The sequence below is a fragment of the Chiroxiphia lanceolata genome, chromosome 6 (assembly GCF_009829145.1).
Source record: "Chiroxiphia lanceolata isolate bChiLan1 chromosome 6, bChiLan1.pri, whole genome shotgun sequence".
NCBI lineage: Eukaryota > Metazoa > Chordata > Aves > Passeriformes > Pipridae > Chiroxiphia > Chiroxiphia lanceolata.
In genome coordinates this window covers 60,002,348-60,018,951 of record NC_045642.1, presented here as the reverse complement: position 1 = coordinate 60,018,951, position 16,604 = coordinate 60,002,348, and the positions used below count along the sequence as shown (strand labels likewise).

Here is a 16,604-nt window from a genome sequence, read left to right as displayed (position 1 = left end):
GCTTAACAGACTGCTCTGCCTCAGCCATTCTCTCTTTTAGCTTAAACAAGCCCAGTTCTTTCAATCTTCCCCCTTAGATCGTATTTCCCAGACATCTGATCGCTGTGGTCACTCTCCTTTGGGCTTTCTGCATTGCTCCTGAGGCACTGTGCTCCAGACTGGACACCACGCTCCTCCCCAGACCATTTGCTGCGTCATGCACACAAAACACACATCACCATATCTCAGTGTGGCACCTGCTGTTTACCAACAGCAAAACAGCACAAAATCTGCAGCCCATGGTGGCTTGAATTTGACTTGTGTCCCTCAAAACCCCAGTCCTTCTCTGATGGATTCGTCTGGGGTTTCCCATCATGTGATTTTGAAATTGCTCTTTCTGCTGAAATTCCCTGTCCCTGCATAACCTCTTCCTATTTATTCAGAATATTTATACAGGTGGCCAAGATCATTCTGATTTTTCATGGTATTCCTTGTAGTTTCCCAGTGCTAGATGCAGAAACTTGGGAGAGGTCAGCCAATCTCCAAGGGTCTGGAAAGTGAAGCCAGCACACCAGGTCCTGCTGTGGCACAGAACTCCTCCAGGTACTACTCACATGGTGAAAGGTTGAACAGATTTATCTCTGCCTTGAAGAATGGGGATTTCATGCCCTTCTGGCCGAGTAAAAAAAATAATTGAAAAACTAAAATGCATTCAAAAGCATTTTTAAGAACAATTATGTTGGTGTTATAGTTCAGCAGCCATTAGATGGGCTGGACCAGGGGGCAATTTAATTTTCACCAGTGACAGAGAACCAAGGTTACACTCCTGTTGACTGCATTAAATAGGTGCCCACGAATCCTACTTGTTGGTGCACTAGCTCTCAGTTTGAAAGGGCATTTTCAAGCTAGGAGTATTTATGTTACTCTTCAGACAGCAATGTCAAAGAATAAGTCATAAATGTAGGGTTGAAATTAAGCCTACTGATTGCAGTGGTTTGTGTTTTTCCTGCCATTAGCTGGAAGTGGAGCTATTGCAAAAAAAAATTCTGTTCTGTGGGAAAATTTCATATTATTTTCAATTTTCTTTTCATCTCAAATCAGGGGGAAACAGAAAACCTTTCTATGGAAGAGAAAGCTCCACAGGAAAAACATTTGGAAATGCTGAAACACGTTGCTGCAGCAAATTTAGCAATGTCAGTAAAGATGGCAAATGACATGTGGTATTCCCTCTGTGTTGTTGAGCTGGAAGGGTGAATGCCTTTGCAAAACATACCTAAGGATTCTTAATAATAATTTAAAAGTGAAAACATGCAGAAAAAAATTAACTATCTTCAGGAACCTAAATAAAAATAGCTGCCCTACATTTTTTCAGGAGAGAGGAATGACTTGTTGGAGTCTCAGCCTGAGAGGCCCCACAAACTGAGTCACTGATGATGAAGCTGAGACCCCTTTGGAGCAGCCTGGCACTGCCTGGGCCTCAGCAGAACCAGACCTAGTTCAAATGCAGCTTTTGGGGACTGTTTGTAAGACTCTTCACTGCACTGTGGACTAGTTGTCCCATCAACAAAGCAGTAATAAAGGTTTCTTACACCTCCCCAAAATGCAACCTGAGGAACAAGAGTTTAGTCTTGCATTCTGCGCTTTTCACTGACTCTTGGAAAGCAGAGGGAGATGTTGGCAGAGAGCTGGCCAAGAAAAAGAAAATAGAAACACACAGACATTATGAAGCAAGACTCCAAGTACAACAAACTACTAGTTCCAGTAAATGCCAAAGACCCAAGTGGGTTATGGGCAGGGAAGGGGAAAACTGAGGACTAAGAAAGTGCTGGAAGATGTGGCATTTCCATTTCCAGCACATTGCTTATGTGCTGAAAAATCCCTTTTCTGCTCATTTAGCACAGCTGGAACATTGCTAAAATCAAACCCTCTCTGTGAAATATTTTTTGCAAATCAGCACAATCTGCAGCACATTTTTCTTCCCTTGTGGGGAGGGAGGTGTCGGGAGTTACCATCCGGCTGGGATGACACCTCATAGGAACAGTCAGAAGAAATTCCTAAAATCCTCGTTGCTGAAGCTCAGGCTCTGGCCAGTATCTCAGAGGGACTGTGTCCACACTACTGACAGCTGCAGTCAGTTATCTGCAGGCTGAGGTGGGAAAACAGGCACCAGATTTTACGCAGATGTCAGACTAAGGGAACAAGTAGTAGAAGAAGGAGTGACTGAAGCTGCACTTCTGGGATCAATTCACAGAGCAGTGTAGAAACAGTTCATCCAGTGCAGATCACATCAGAAATTATCTTGATGACAAAGGAAAAAAAATGAAGCTGTTCTGTGCGTCTTCCTACTCTTTAGGGTGCAATCAGAGTACATCTTCAGCATTGCTATTAGCATTCCTCCACCAAAGAAATCTCAGCAAAGCACTGAGCTCTCATTTTCAAAAGATGATGCTGGAAAGCTTCCCAGATTATATATTTTCCTCTTTAATTTATACCTCTGAGGATAATGCTAATCAAGGATGCAGCAAAAGTGGTGAGACATCCTTGGACCCAGGCTGATTTATTAACAGTGGTTGCATTATTCTCACTTGGAGAACGATGCTAGTATCCCATGCTTCCATAAAAAAAAAAAAAAGTCCTGCTTGCTGGTAGGTTATCAAATAAAAGCTGACAATGTACTTGCACAGCAGATATGCATAAGTGCATTGCACAGTATGATTCATCTGCAAAACATCCAGCATGCTAGAAGCTCATTTTAAAGTAGGTTAGAAGAACGATTCATTAAAAAGCAACAGCAGAAAGGAGGGGGAAAAAAAAGAAATCCAAACTCTAAAATCTCCTGCTGGGAATGATACATTTTCTTCTCGCTCTTTGTTCAGCCCCCTTCTCCTCACATTACTTTTGAATAGAGTTTGAATGGCATAGGGATGGACAACCATGTAAAAATACATGTAGTTAGACAAATATTACAAATGCCATCTTCCAGGCCTGGCAAATCTACCAAATATTCCAGGGATTATACATGGTCTGTTTAGCACGTTCAAAGTGGAAGGAGATTGCATATATTTCACAGAGCATAAATCCCCAGGCCTGTCTCCTTAGCTCTGACCTGAACTTCTACTACACAGACACTGGATTATAAAGGCTAATGTCAAAAGGACTTTCAAGAAAAAAAGGACTCCCAAAATGGCAACTGGCTTTTACTGTGATAACTGCTCAGATAATCCGCCATAATCTCCAGCAGTATTTTTTAGGCTAGGAAAAAAAAAACCCAACAACCAAAAAAATGTACATGACATGGCAATTCTAAAATAGAATAAAGGACCTCGCAGGCCAGAATTAGTGCTTTTAAAATGGAATTTATGTGTATTTGGAATGAATGTCCTGCTATACAAGCAAATGTAGGCAAGATACATTTCTAAACGCTGGTGCCAGCCAAATGAGGTGAAACATATGAGTTGATTTCAGAATAATTTGAAAATATATTTTTATTAATATTGTTTTAATCTGTGTATCTCTTGCAGAAAGATTTTTTTTGTCTGATGACAAGTTTCTAAAAAAATTTGAATTTCAGAAAATTTGGTCCTTTCTCCTGGCAGGAGCAGAAGTAAGTATGCATTTTCAAAAGCAGGGTTCCTATGAAAAAATAAGCCAGGTTTTACCCAGTGACTCCACATGTGATCAATTAATTGTTTGCTTGACTTTTTAGTTCTGTGTGAAATGTACACACATTAAACACACATGAAACTTTTTACATAGAGAATTAGATACTAACTACTAAGGATCTCCAGAAATCCTATCTTACCAGAAACAAAGATGCCACTTACAGCCATTTTGCTATAAGGATTTAATTAAATTCATAAGCAGAGTTACTGCCCAGAGGATCCAACCCTCCCTTCTTTTTTCATAAACAATATGTTCAGAGGAGATGACTCCTCTGGGACTTCTCACTCTCACACATCATCTTGGAGCTTCACCTTTGGGCCCAACACCTTTCCTGCAAACTAATTACAGTCTGAGAATTGCAGATTATAAATACAGACTTTCAGGATAACCACGAAGTTCTGAGAAATCAATTCTACGTTCAACCCCAGTGATCATTTGCTAGAGCAGTAGAGAAATCAGCAACTATGTAAATACTGCATTATGTCTCTTTATAAAGAACTGCAAAAGCTGCAAAAGAGAGGAATCAGCCTCAGCTTTAGGTCAGCCCTACATCAAAGGCAACTGCCTCAATTAAAGTTTAGTGCACAGCAGTACTGCAGTTTAGAGCATTTGGTCAATGATGTTTACCAAAGCTATAAACCTTTGCAATAAAAAGGGAAAAATACCCCAACCCATCAAAATAGCAAACATGGTACATCCTAAGACAGAGATGAGCGCTAGCCAGAAGATTAAAAAATTGTGATACACATTTTTATAACTTTTCTCAGGGGCAGCAGGAGACATTTCACTTTTTACTACAGTAGGCAAATAACAAATGATTGCTGCTCCTATCACACAGCTACACCTGCACGGAGCAGTTCAGCTTCCAGTTCAGCTGAAGTGCACATTTAATTTCCAGCGTGTTGCATCGTGCTTCACTGCTGAAGTCTACAGGAATGAAAATATCCTGCAATGCAAAACATTTCCTACGCACACGAGCAGCAAGTGCATCCATTTAGCCTCCACATTAAGGACAACAAGGGAAAGACCTAATTAAGACTGATTGGAATTCAGACCCCTCCATGCTCCAGTAGTCAGCGGAGATATGGTGCCTGTGAAACCTCATTGCCCCCTCCCAACAAAGCACATGGAATGCTGCTCAGGAGATGAGATGAGACCCTGCTCCCCAGGTCTGCTGGTTGCAGGTTTTCACCTCCCACTCTGGACGTGGCCTTGGTGCATGTTCTTCACACAGGGAGAAGGATACATCTGACCTGAATATGGGTGAACACTTCCACAGTGGTGGCAGATTTAGGGCAACTTTTAGGCTGTGCTCTGGATCCAGCCCTCTGCCCTGCCAAGGATAAATAATTTCCAAGCAAAGCTGCTCTGCTGGTTATGTGTGCATCAGGACCTACACGGGGTGAGGGACTCCCCACCCCCCTAACATACAAAATGCTGTTTGTGGTGTGCATGGGCATCCTCCCTGCACCAGCCTTGCCACCTCCTACTTAGGGGATGGGATTAGGCCTGTAAATGGCAGAACTCCCTTGCTGATCACAACCCATAAATGCAGCCTGTCTCTCCAGCAGTGCTTTTACAGATACCTCTGAGTGCTCTTGGGAGCAGTATGGAGGGGATCAGGCTCAGCTGAAGAACATCAGCACAAACTCTGATGGCTCGGGCTGTCTGCAGCCCTTCTCCAGACAGCTGTGCTGCAGAGACTGCCTGGGGTGAGGATTTTAAGGGGTGAGGATTTTCAGGCTGTTTGGTCGTGCAGCCAGTGACTAGCGCAGTGCAGGCGAAGCTGGGGATGTCGTTCAGATCTGTAACTTCTGCATTTGTGGCTTTGGAATGTGCTCCATGGGGTGAGGGACTGCACCCCGGGCTGTGTTTGGGATACAAAGCAGTGGCCAGACACTGTGCCCTGGTGCTGTGTTGTGTTTCCTCCTCCTCAGCCACGGGGCTCACCCAGGGGCACCCACATGTGCACCCGAGACATGGACTGATATTTGCACAGAAAAAAGACCTCAGAGACAAGCACAAGATCGCCAGGGGCTGGCAGCAGGAAGATTTCCAGCCTGACAAGGCTGACCCATACATTTGCTTTTTACTGGCTGCAGTTAACAAGCCCTTCTATGTCTTTTTATAAACAATAAATCAGCTGCAGTTAATAAATCCAGCACTGCTGAAAAAGTAAGCCATAATTCACATCCTGAATGAATGAAGCCTCAAGATGACATAACTCCGAGGGTCTGCAGAGTCACCCCGGTGCAGAAACCATCCTTTGATGAGCGTCCTCCCCTGCTCCATCCTCACCTGTACCCAGGCAAACACCCCACTGCAGCACTGCATCCAGGATGGGAGTCACCCTGTTCAAAGGACATGTTGGGAATGCTGCAGCTGGTAGTGGCAATTGTGTTGAAATAATCTCTGAAGAACCAGCCACCTTTTCCAACACAAGATCTCATGACTGTTACAGGCTGTATCAAGGGCAGGCGACTCATTACAGCAGTGAAAGAAAGATTCAAATACCTCTTGTATCAGCTGTTATTTAAATAAAGATGGAAAAGCCCACTCTTTAGGAATATTAAATTATAAAGACAAATATTGAGATAGCACCTCAATATTTGAAAGAGACAGGCTTATGAAGGCTGTAATCATTCCCAACAATTTTTATTCTCACCGGGACACACACAATGGATCAAAATAAACAACAGCAACATTAAAAAGACTTTCACTCTAAGTTTTCAATGTATTTAAATGTTATTTTTTACGGTGCTGTAATGAGGTAGGTAAGTGCTGGTGCCTTCATTTTACACACAAGTGACCTGAAGCAGTTTAGTCTAATGGGTAATAAAGCCAATTTATCCATGATATATCTTCTAATTCATTTACCCCTAAATTCAGCAAAACACATGCTCACCTTTATGCATATGCTTAAGACCATCCTAATTTTTAATAGCGGTTAAAAATGTGCTTATGTTCCATATAATTAGGATCTTAAATACTTGATTGAAACAAGGAGGACTGAAAAAGGTGATTAAGGTCCCTTCTATTTCGAATCTTGTTTTGCAAGTGAGTGCCAAGAATTTACTCTCACTGTTTGTTGGAGATACGAGGATTCGTGGAGGAATAGACTAATCCTAAATCAGAAGTGTCTTAAAAGAACAAGAACACTAAATGTGGGGTGTGTTCCTGAGTGCTGAATCATGCCAAGTCTAGAGAAGCATGTACATTTACTTTTCCTAAATTAGAAAACTAATAACAAATAATGCTTCAGTACTTGAAACGTGGTTTGCTATGTGAGGGCTGCCTTTTCTTTTGCAAAAGACAACAACAGCCCAACAACAAGAACACTCAGAATTTTTTAAGCAGTCCTGATCCGGCAGTAAGAGAATAAAACATGAAAAACAGACACAAGGACATAACTGCTATATTAAAAATGAAAAAGCTTAGTATGTACTTGGCCCATTTTAGAGGTACTGACTACTCAGGAGGGAAAGTGAAGCAATTTCCTAAGAAGTCACCCATTTAAAAGTCTCCATTCCCTGTTGATGATGTGGATCTGTGGCACAACTCCTTGAGTATTTCAGGAATTTTGAGCTAAAACACAGGCAAACAAAATAATTAGGTCTTGGGGCCAAATCAGGTCTCAGGGCTTAAAGCAGAGCCTAACACTAGTCCTGAGCATCACGGGCCAATCCAGGCCACACAACTGGGCCGTCACTGTTTTGTGGGACAGTCTCTGAGGACATGATAAACAGACCTGTGGGATCTGCCCAAACTTTTCCAGGAGGGCTGAGACAGAGGCAACACACATTTGCTGGAATCACCATCTGCAGACAGATAGAGAGCACGTGCCGACTGTACACGTACTGCACACTGCAGCTTTGGGGGGAAAAATAAGGCATAAAACATGTCATTGAACGGCATTTCCAGAGCAGCAGAAAAAAGGAGGCAGATGTGCCTCCCAGGACCCTCAGACCAGTGAGATATAATGAACCACTGAGCCCAGGGGAGATTCACAGCCCAGAAAATACCGCAACATGCCAAACCCAATGCTTGCTGCAACTGGGACATCCAAAGCCTCTCCCCTCCAAGTCGTTCTCCTCCTCCTCCCCAACCTGTCCTCCTCAGTTTCTTGCCTATAAATAAAACATTTCATTACTGAGTGATGAAGATTAAAATAAGGCAGGTGAGTCACCCTCCCTGGTACTACTTTGCTCTTTCATCTGCCTCATCATCATCCTCAACCTATTTGCAGCCCTGAAGGCTGAAGAGAACTCATCAGTGTGAAAGCCAAAGCAGGGATGGAGCTACCTGCATTCCTGTTGGGAACAGGGCAAAACCAGCTGCATTTTGATCTGTATGGAGTTGAAAACTACATTGCTGCAGATTTTAAACCAGGAGTTTTTATGCACCTCTGAGTGCACCCTCAGATGCAGAGCACTTGCTGAAGGAGCCCAACAGGAGCTGTTGCTCCTACTTTACTCAACTGAGAATAGAAGATGGCATTTCAATAGGAATTTTTTTTTTTTAATGGAATAGAGGATGGTATTTCAATAGGAATTTTTTTTTTTTGATGGCTGACTGTGGGCTTTGGCCATCTTGTCAAGCTTCATGAGGATTACAAAAACAGAAAGTTCCAAGAAAAATCCGCTGTGTTCCTGTCCCTCTCTGCAAAATCTGCTTGCAGTTACAAAGCCCTGGGGAATGCAAAGAGCCTCCATCAAACAATCTCTGCCACCTTCACTCAAAACAAGTATATCAGAAGTTCTGAGTGACTAATCCAGGGAGCAGAGAAAAAATAAATTCAATTCCCTAAATCAGAAAGGACTAAAATGTCAATAATAGAATTGGCTTGAATAGATACTCTTCCAAAGTGAGACTGAATCTGGCCTCAGTTGGCTAAATCTGAGCAAGATTGCCTAGCAGCTGAGGATATATTTCCAAACATCTGCTGACATGCTTAGGTTAGTGAATCCACCAGATCTAGACATTCTACAGCAACATGAAAAAATCAGGGTTTGGACTGTGGCCTTTACAGTGCACGTGGCCTTGAGCAGTACATTGCCATGGATGCTCAGGGAGTGGAGCTCTTGACAAAGCACAGTACCTGGAAAGGGAAAGGGATGGGAAGGCCACAAAGAGCCAGTTGCCTTGGGGAACCTGCTGTTTGTTCATGATCTGACACCCCAAAAAGTGTCAGTGCCAAACCCAAGTAGTGCAGACATGCATGTTCATACCCCCTTCTCTCCACCCAGATGAACCATTGAACTCTCATCTGCCTCAAAACCATCAAAAACTTCTTTTATGCTGTAGTATAAAGGTGTCAGTAACTCACCCTCTCCAGTAACAGGAGAGAAACAATAAACTGATATTTACAGGTGATTGTGTTATCAGTACAAACACAGTCTTTTGCCAGGAGCACCTCAGTGCGGTCCCGTGTGGGCAGGGGGTTGGTGGGTTAGCTCATGGTGAGAGCATGCAGCTACACAGCACATGCCTTCAAACTCACCTTCTACAAATAATGTGAGTTATAAAGATGCTTTTTAGATGTCTTTACTAAAAGCACTGAGCCTGGAGAGTCTGTCCTTGACATGGATCAGCAAGAGCCAAGTTTGCACATGGTCTTGGGTGCTGTATTTACATCCATCAGGGAATGAAACACTCTGGGGATCTGGTATCTCACTGCTCCTCAGCAGGCAGGGGCTGTTCCTCAACTCATCTTCCTCATCCAAGCAGCTTCTAGTCCCTCCTTTCCACCTCTCCTCACTGGCACATACCACATGGGTGCTGTTCAGTCCCATAAGCACAGGACTTTTGTGCCACTGAGACACCCCAGAGGACCTGGCTGCTGTTCCAGAAGGGTTCCCATGGGCCATATTTGCCATTCCATTGTGTCCCTGTAGAAGTGTCCCAGTTATTAATGCCATCCCCTGTGACACTGGCCACCTCTCCTTTGGGCAGCTGGATTCCACACATGAGGTCTCTTTGGAGGCAGCTGGAAACGAGCCAGGATTGTCAGGGATGTCCTGACTGCTACGGCCTGTCTGATGGCAAAGAGCATCCTGGAGTGAGTATCAACAGGCAGGGTTCACTGGCAGCAATCTCAATCTCACCTGCATGAACATAGGGGCATAACACCACTGCCTAAATCACCTTACAGAACCCCATCAATGCACAATGTTGCCCACAGCTTCCCAGATCCTTCCACAGGAATCATCATTTTTATGACTTTCTGCCCTTTTCCCACTCTTTTTTCCCCTAAGCACACCTTGCACCACGGAGGTGCAGTCTGTTCTTACATTTTGCCACTTCTCCAGAGGAAACCATATGTATTTATCCTGGGGAATGCCTGGTAGCCTGTGTAATATTTTTGAAAATAATTCTTGTCAAGGGATTTTAATCACTGTTGATGTATAAAAATGAAATAACAGAATCTATGACCAGATGGTGTGTTGGGTGGCATGGGGCTCTCTTCACCAACATGCAACTGCTCACCAGCCTTTCAGGACCACTTCACTCACCAGTCCTTGCAAGAGCTCCCTGCAATCTCCTCTCAATCCTGAACCAAATTAATTTTTGGGAAGGAGAAAAACTCCACATTTGAGGAAGAGAAACATTTTCAGCAAAATCCAGGGGCCAAGTATAAGGGCAAGAGAAACAGCTTTGTCCCTGCCCAGAAGCTACTGGAATTATCTTCATTGGATCTCTGCAGGAGGAGAAGCCAGTGTGGGGTCTGCAACTTCTCATTGCCCTGACTTTGCTTGAGAAACCTCTGAGCTTTCCACTCTTCGTGAGAATTTTTTCCTGCAGTCTCAATCATTGCCGATTTTGGTTGATCCAGAGAATGGGGAGTGAAATCCACTGCTTTTCATCATTCAGAAACCACTCACAAGGTTTTGACACAAAGCCAGCTTGGCTCAAAGCTGGGCCCACAGCCAGCTTGAAAATATTCCTGAACCTTTCAACAATCCCTGGCTGGTTTTCAAGCTTAAAACAAAAGCCAAGATCAGGGAAAGTTTGCAAATTTTTAGGTTGTATAAGAAAATTTCTGTACAACCTGTGATAAATTCCCACCATTTACTTTCAGTTATTTTCATGCTGGGAGAATCTCTCAAGGCTCCAAACCCTGCTCTTGCCTCAGAAAGCATAACCATATTTTTCACGAAATAAGACTGGTCTGATAGGTATGGAGGAAGATATGGGATGTGCTGGGAAGCTACCTGAAAAACATTCTGTCCAGCTCGCTCTTGTTTGGATGGATTGCTCGTTGTCTCAAGTGTCCCCAGATGGCCCATTGTACAAGGAGTGCTCGAGTTTATGGCAGCCTGTGTCAGTGTCATAAAAAGCTGGAGCTGGGTATCTCCTGCTGGGTCCATTCCTACAGCATAGGAACAGGCAGGAATCCCTTTCCAAGCAGGAGAATTAGAGAGTTTTCTGAAAAACTTGACCGTTTTAGATGTTCAGCAATATTACAGTCTTCTTATCCGGAAACCTATGAATACTTAGTCACACAGAGAGAACAGAGAAATTATTTACTTCCCTGGTTGAAGGAAGCAGGAGCTGTAGGTCTCTGGGTGGTGTGGAACAGAAATACAGATGCTGCAGCCACAGACAGATACAGAGACTGCGTGCACAGGACTGCACTGGTGGGGATGCTGCTCTGTCTGCCATGGTTGGCTAGACATGCACACAGCCACACAACAGTCCTTTATTGAACAGGGAGAACAAAATGGGAAATGTTTAAAGCACATTACTACTCTTATGATATCGCTAATTTGACACTCTGACAACCCACGGCCAGCAAACACCAATAAAGGTCTGTATCGCTCACTTTACCTCCACCTTGACACAGTTTGACACATGCAAACGTGTCTAAACCCCCTTTGTAGAGGATTGCAAAAGCTAGAAATTTTCTTTGCTTCTCTTTCTCTTTTCTTTCTTCTTTCTTTCTTCTTTCTTTCTTTTTCCTTTTCCTTTTTCTTCTCTTTCTTTCTGCCTGTCCAATCTGCATTTTATAAGTGTTGATCTACAGATCAGGTTAAGCCTGAAGAAGCCTTCATTACAGTGATTCCATTTAATGGGGATCTACACAATTTAAGAGACCACCCCTCTTTGTTCTGTATGCTAAGATTCAGCATGGCCATATTTTCATCCATCGGTGAACAAAAAAATCTCACAAGATTCTTTTCCCCCTTCTTTGTGTCATTATGCTGTTGAGGCAACCCTACCTGGAGCCCCCAGTCGTGCCTCTCTCTGCACACTCTCAAACAGCCTCACATTGCCAGCCATCTCCAGTAGAAAGTCACGTTTCACAACCTAACACTCAGCTCAGCGAATGAGCAGCACATCAGCAGATTAGCTGCCTGCCCAAAGCTACAAAACAGCAAAACATTTCCCACATCAGCTGATGGGCGTTAGATCCCATTTTACTACTCGACTCAGTCGCATCAAGCAGACAGAAAAGCACCAGGGAAACATCCATGTTGAGAGCACACACATGCACCGATGCACACTCAGACCCTGGAAAGCCACACGTATGGGCATCAGCAGAATGGCACATGTAGACACTCAGGCTGTGCTGTTTCTGGCCAGCTACTCTTCGTGCTGATTGACTGAGGGGATTAGAAGGGACTCAGCCCAAAAACGCAGTTCCTAATGCTCCTGCAGCTATTGCATAACAGAGATCGATTCCTGTCCCAAGCCCTGACCCTCAACTTACTCAAGACAAGTTTAATGCTTCAGGCTTTATAATGGAAACATCTACTTCCCAGTGAAGAGGAATCTAGATGGGATGCATCAGCTCCCTCAGGGCTGGGTTATTTGGCTGTTTGGGTTCTCTGACAGGCAGCAATGGAAAAGAAAGTAAGAAAGTGGCACCAAGAAGGAAAGAGAGTCATTTTCCCCCAAGCATTTCTACCAGGAGATACAGGAAGCTGAAGCCCTCTTGGGTTCATTAATAGAGGTATACCTGCTACCAATACAACCACTAAAGAAAGGAACCCTAAACCAAGGGAAATCGAACACTTCCCAAAAGTAAACTGAAAATCAGTGAACCTGCAGACCCTCAACTAAATGCGACTGAATCCAAACACACCTCAAAAGCCAAAAGGAGGAAAACACAGCAACCAAAAAGTCCACAATTAAATGAACAAGTCTCAAAAGCATGCAGAAAATGTACAAACACTTCAGAATGGGCACTCCATTAAAAACTGCATGCTGAAATAACATAAGAGGCCACGCAGGAATTCCAGGTGCATGGGGAATGGCTGAAGTAACTCCGCTGAGATCTGTCACTCCAGGTGCGAACAGGTGTACGACAAACGAGGACAGAGCCACATCAAGTCGAGTGAAATCAAGTGGCCTCCAACATTTGACTGAAATCTGGGTGTCCCGTGCCTAACAAACTGCAAAGAGCTTTAGGGAACTTGGCTGGCTCCCGCATCCCCCCTCCCCCACATCAGCAAAAAATAACTATTTGCAAAGGCCGCAATTCCTCATTATTTTCTGTTTTCCTACATGCTCTCACTAACTCCTTAGTAATGTTTCCAAGCAGCCAGGCTGGGAGGAGAACATAGGAAGGGACAGAAACGAGACAACCAAGAGATGCTGTTGCCAGGGCCCCTTTGTTGAGCATCTCTGGGTACCCCTCGCCTTTTACCTGGGGATGCAGTCGCCATGGTAACGGGCGGGTGTTCCCTGGCGGAGCCAAAAACCAGCTGTTCCCGCTGCTGAGCCCCGTCGCCATCCCGCAGCGGAGCCCCAGTTGCATACTGGTCCGCCCCGTCCGCAGCCCAGTGCCCGCCAGTGCCCGCCAGCAGCAGGTCCTGGGGGTCCGGCGGGGCTGACATGCTGCCTGCAAGGCGGCCGCTGATCTCCGGCTCTCGGGATGCAGCGGGAGCCACCGAAGGAGCTGCGGTGGCGGCCGGGCTCGACGGTGCTGCGGCCGCGCTGGAGTGTGGCCGGCTGCGGGGACCGGGAGCCGCCGCTGCTGCTGCTGCTGCTGTTGCTGTTGCTGTATCTCCACTAGCGCTTATTACGCAGGTGAAAATGGCTTGTTAGTTGGAGCCTTCCAGCCCTTGCGTCACCCTGTGGCTGGCATATCACAGGGCAGGAATCTGCCAGCCGGGCTGCTGCTCTCCCCCGTTTAACTGCTTCGGCAGGGTAGGCATCGGCTTGTGTGGATAAGGGAAGAAATGCTCCCCTTCCAGGCGGGCACACGCCTCCCTCTCCTCTCCTGCCGCCCCCCTCTCGGCGCGCATCCCCCTCCTCCGCATCCCTCCGCTCCAGAGCATCCCGCAGGCGCCGCAGCCGGGCACGGCAACGCGCCCGCCGGGAGAGCCGCCGGCTCCTCCTGCACCGCCGGGCTCGGCGGAGAGGGCACACAGCCCTCAGCGAAGCGCACCCTACAATCACCCCATTCCTGCCCGTCTCGGCCAGCCCCTGCCCCAGCGAGAGAAGCCGCGCTCTGCTCCTGGGTTTGTTTACCTTGTTGGCTCCTCTCTGTTTGCAGCCCCGCCGGAGACATGATCACAGCTTATTGCATCTAAATGACACTTGTCAAAATAAACTCACAGCAGGTGCCTGTGTGCCTTTTTTTCCCCCCCTTGCCTTGTCTTTCTGTTGTGCCATTGTATTTGCTTACTCTCTCACGGAGGAAATGCGTGCTCACCAAGGCAATGGGAAATGTCAGGGATCCTGGCTGTTAGTGAAAGCAGCAGCAGCATGAGATACAGGGAAGGTGAAAGCACAGGGCAGGATCTGTGCCACTTCTGAGGTGAACTAGAGACAGGTTTCCTTGACATCCTTTTACACACGGGAAAACGGACTCAGGTAAATGGTGTGGGATCATTCCTGCATTGCACAGAGCTCTGGCACTGACAGGTCAAAGAAACTAACTCTGCCTTGTGGAAGGACCTCTCTCATGCCATGTGACAGGTTAAGCTACAAAGAGGACAGTAATTGCCCCAGCCAGACTTCGTTCCCAGCTGCTCGTTGCAGCAGCAGATCTCTAGCTGTGATCTTTATGTCACAGTGTCCATAGGCAGGTGTCAGACCCTCTACAGCTCCAGCAAGCTTGTGCCTGGGTTTGAAAACTTAATATGTTTCCACTTCTTCCAGGCAAGAGGGGAGGAAATCCAGAGTAAGCCCACAATGCAAGGTGAAAAGCCTCAGAAGAAGCCCTGAGCATTTGCATTTGTGTTATCTTCGCAGGGAATTGTCATCCTTGTCCTCACTCCAGTCCAGAATCTATTTTTGGGAGCTGTCCTGCTGCTGCCTGAGTCATAGAATTACAGGATCATAGAATGATTTGGATTGGAAGGGACATAAGAGACCATTTAGTTCCAACCCCCTTGCCATGGGAAAGGACACCTTCTGCTAGACCAGGTTGCTCAAAGCCCTATCCAGCCTGGCCTTGAACACTTCCAGGGATGGGGCATCCATGACTTCTCTGGACAACCTGTGCCAGTGCCTTACCACCCTCATAGTAAAGAATTTCATCCTAAAATCCAATAAAACTACTCTCAGTTTAAGAACATCCCCCCTTGTTCTATCACTCCATGACCTTGTAAAAAGTCCATCTTTCCTGTGGGTTCCCTTCAGGTGCTGGAAGGCCACAATTAGGTCACCCCAAAGCTTTCTCCTCTCCAGGATGAACAATCCCAATTCTCTCAACATTTTAGTCCATGCTGTTCAGTCCAACTCACCAGGGCCCTTCCAATGTGGGTTCCTCAACCCAGAGAGGGTACTAGGGATGGGAATGTCCTTCTGGAGGTCTGCAGCCAAAGGTGCAAGTGGAGCAACATGCTCCAGATTAGCCAAACCACATTAGAAGTGAAATGAACACTGTGAACGCTCAACATAGAATGGTTTGGGTTGGAAGGGACCATAAAGATCACTTAGTTCTAACCCCCTGCCATGAGCACGAGCACCTTCCACTAGACCAGGTTGCTGCAAGCCCTGTCCAACCTGGCCTTGAACACTTCCAGGGGTGGGACAGCCCCAGCTTCTCTGGGCAATGTGTGCCAGGGCCTCACCACCCTCAAAATGAAGAATATGCCCAGGCTCATTGGATTTTCTTTATTTCAAGGTAGGACATATTTGCTGCAGATCAGTAGCAATGGTTTCAGTCATCATGTTTGTATTGCCAAATCCCATACCTAGGGCTCACCTCATGAGCAAAAGAGATTAATTTTCCTAATTCACGGTTCCTCCTTTGACACGTACCATGTCATGCATCTGATGATGATTCTGGAAAGATTCTGATGACTTCAAAATTCCTATTAATTATGTTAATAATATACAATACAGTATTTTTTCAAAAATATGTCTTCCTATAGATCTGAATACACATCCTTGGTCAGATTTTCTAGTTTTCTTTTGTGTCCATCCCTCTCTGAGGCTCGCTGTGATACAATTTGTGCGAGTGGGCAATGGACTGAAGTGCTCAGGAGAAGGCCTGTAAGAGCATTGAGCCCCTGACAGCTTTGCTTGTGTGAGCAGTATGTGATCACAAAGGTCTTCTGATAATGCAGCATCATCAGAATGTGTGCACACCAGCTAGGAATGATTCATTTCTGCAGACCAGAAAGGTTATCGTTGTCTGAGGGCTGCTGGCACTAACACAGACAGTGTTACTACAGTAAAAGAAGAAAGAGTGTGGACTGTATGCTCTGCTTATTGAATAGAAATGTGGACAAGCAGGAGCCAGCAGTGTGCCCATGTGGCCAAGAAGGCCAGTGGCATCCTGCCCTTTATCAACAATAGTGTGGCCAGCAGGACCAGGGAAGCGATTGTCCCTCTGTACTTGGCAGTGGTGAGGCTGCACCTCAAGTCCTTGGTTCAGTTTTGGGCCCCTCATAACAGGAGAGACATGGAGGTGCTGGAGTTTGTCCAGAGAAGAGCAATGGAGCTGGGGAAGGGTCTGGAGAGTGAGACATGTGAGGAGCAACTGAAGAAGCTGGTGGTGTCCA

The 16,604-nt window shown here is 45.6% G+C and overlaps 1 protein-coding gene across 1 annotated transcript in view; it reads right to left on the bottom strand.

Moving 5' to 3' along the window:
- The window catches only part of RTN1 (reticulon 1), a 118,035-nt gene extending 104,113 nt beyond the window's left edge, over nt 1–13,922 (bottom strand). Inside the window, exon 1 of the mRNA XM_032690268.1 lies at nt 13,292–13,922. Within this exon, the coding sequence (XP_032546159.1) occupies nt 13,292–13,481 (190 nt within the window). The 5' untranslated portion in view covers nt 13,482–13,922. The remainder of the gene's footprint in view (nt 1–13,291) is intronic.
- Nucleotides 13,923–16,604: the final 2,682 nt, after the last annotated feature.